The sequence below is a fragment of the Vicia villosa genome, linkage group LG4, assembly GCF_029867415.1.
Source record: "Vicia villosa cultivar HV-30 ecotype Madison, WI linkage group LG4, Vvil1.0, whole genome shotgun sequence".
NCBI lineage: Eukaryota > Viridiplantae > Streptophyta > Magnoliopsida > Fabales > Fabaceae > Vicia > Vicia villosa.
In genome coordinates this window covers 37,875,696-37,878,042 of record NC_081183.1, presented here as the reverse complement: position 1 = coordinate 37,878,042, position 2,347 = coordinate 37,875,696, and the positions used below count along the sequence as shown (strand labels likewise).

The 2,347-nt window shown below is 39.2% G+C and overlaps 1 protein-coding gene across 1 annotated transcript; it reads right to left on the bottom strand.

Annotated features, from left to right (window-relative positions):
* Positions 1-346: 346 nt before the first annotated feature.
* On the bottom strand, positions 347-1,801 carry LOC131597083 (uncharacterized). The gene is made up of 2 exons (XM_058869798.1): positions 1,405-1,801; positions 347-1,293 (listed from the first exon to the last, which is right to left on the bottom strand). Exons 1-2 carry the CDS (start codon positions 1,799-1,801, stop codon positions 347-349), a joined length of 1,344 nt encoding a protein of 447 aa, XP_058725781.1.
* Positions 1,802-2,347: the final 546 nt, after the last annotated feature.

Below are 2,347 nucleotides of genomic sequence, written 5' to 3'. Positions count from 1 at the left end.
CAAAAGCGTACCATTTGAAAATCTTGGTATCATGCTCATCATCCTCCCTCCAGAGTTACTTTACTTTTTTAAACAAGAGTTGAGTATCACAAGAAGCAAATAAAAGTGATTAAGAGTGAAAACGAATGGATTGCTTCATGACAAAAATATTCAATGCATTATGATTATTATTTCAAAACCAAACAAGTTCTGCATACAATAAAGTACTGAACAAAACAAGAAAATTACAAATGAGAGTGCAAAATGAAACAAAGATTGCCAACATTGAGGAGACTTGATTCTGTCTAGACTTATTGCTTCAGAAGACGCACTTAGTAGTTTTGACGCTCAATTGAGCAAGGAAACTTTAATTCTGACCGTTTGGTGTAAAAACAATAGTCTTCGAGTCAATTAGGTCTTGTACCTTATCTCTGAATGGCTTACAATCTTCAATTGAGTGACCAGGTGCCCCAGCATGGTAACCACATCTGACGTTGGGATCAAATTTCACCGGATAAGGAGGAATAACAGGATCCAACTTCTTGGTTTCCACTAAAGAAAGCTCGAGTAACTGAGATAACAATTGACTATAAGGCATAGGAATCATGTCAAACACTCTCTTTGGCTTCCTGTACCATTGCCTACCCTGTTGATGATGATCATGTTGATAGTTTTGCTGCAGAGGAGCATACTTAACTGATTGATATGGCATTTGTTGAACAAACTGAATTGGTGGCTGACTAATAGTTGCGGCACAGATTTGTGGAGCATCCTGATTAGGAGTAACTTCTGTCATCTGATAACAAAGGATCTGAACTGGAGAATAAGCATGACCTTCTTCTTCAACTTCAGAAATTGTACTTGTTTCTTCATCATCCTGCTCTGGGAATTCAAAAGTAGTAGCAACATCCTGAATCTTACCAGTCTTAAGACCGTGCTCAATTCTTTCTCCTGTGACAACCAAGGCTGAGAATTCAGAAGCGGTACATCCAACCATCCTATTCAGATAGGGGTCTTGCAAAGTGCCTATGAACATGTCAACAAGTTCTCGTTCCAAAAGGGGGGGTTGAACTCTGGCAGCTAGCTCTCTCCATCTTTGTGCATACTGTCTAAAAGACTCATCAACTTTCTGAGTCAAACCCTGAAGTTGAATTCTGGTAGGAGCCATATCACTGTTATGCTTGTAATGCTTCAAAAAGGCTTTGGCTAGATCTTTCCAAGTTCGTATGTTGGTCCTTTCAAGCTGGGTATACCATTCAAGAGACGCCCCACTAAGACTATCTTGAAATAAGTGTATTAGAAGCTTATCATTTTCTGCATAAGGAGCCATCTTGTTGCAAAATGCCTTTATGTGTGTCATCGGGCAAGTGGTACCCTCGTACTTCTCAAAATTGGGGACTTTGAACTTAGGAGGAATCTTGATACCAGGCACCAAGCATAAACTAGCAGCATCTAAACCAAGGGAATCACGATCCTCAATAGTTTTCAATCTCTTGTCCAAAAGACGAAACTTATCCTCATCTTCATCCATCGGGAACTTAAAGGTGTCATAAGACGAAACAGAAAGATTCTCAAGGTGTAGAGTCTCGTTGACGGGAATTTGAACAGTGTTTCTGACATTCTGATTCAAAGGAACCTCTTGGGTAAGATAGACAAATTTCTTATGAACGTCACTTGGATTAACAGTAATATCTGGCCTCTGAACAGTCTGCCTCAACCCTTCTTGTCCACTGGAGATGACTTGAACAGCTTCCACAAACTGACCCATATTAGTCCCCATCTGATCCCTAATCTCTGCCATCTCTGTCTGAATTTGTTCCATGATAAACCTCGAATGTCGTAAAATCAGTTTTGCGGTCTTTTGATTCTAAATAACAAGTCAAGGTGCGAAATAAGCTCCTGGTAGAAATGCATGAGATGCATGAATGATAAGAGAAATAAACTCATATGATGTTTGATGTAATGGTACGCGAATATATATTTTGTTTTTACTTTTGAGGATGCTACAATTTTCATGGACATGCAATGCAATGTGGCGTAGGGTGAAGATTACCATAAGGATACCCCCACACTATTTAAGGGATAAACATATAGAAACCCCTTAAGGGTTATGGATAATGTCATACAAAAAAGAACCCCTATAGGCTAGGTATTATAATATAAAAGAGGAAATCCCTACAGACTAGGGAATACGACAAAAAAACTGACGCATATAAATGCTAGGGCAGTACTGCCCTAAACCAGTTTGGATTGTAGTAATAGACGGAAGGTAACCCTTACGGGTGTAGGATTATAAAAGAATGCCCCATTGTGGGAGGCTTCTTATGAAGGATGGGATGATAAATGTATCATTTGTATGTGTACTCTT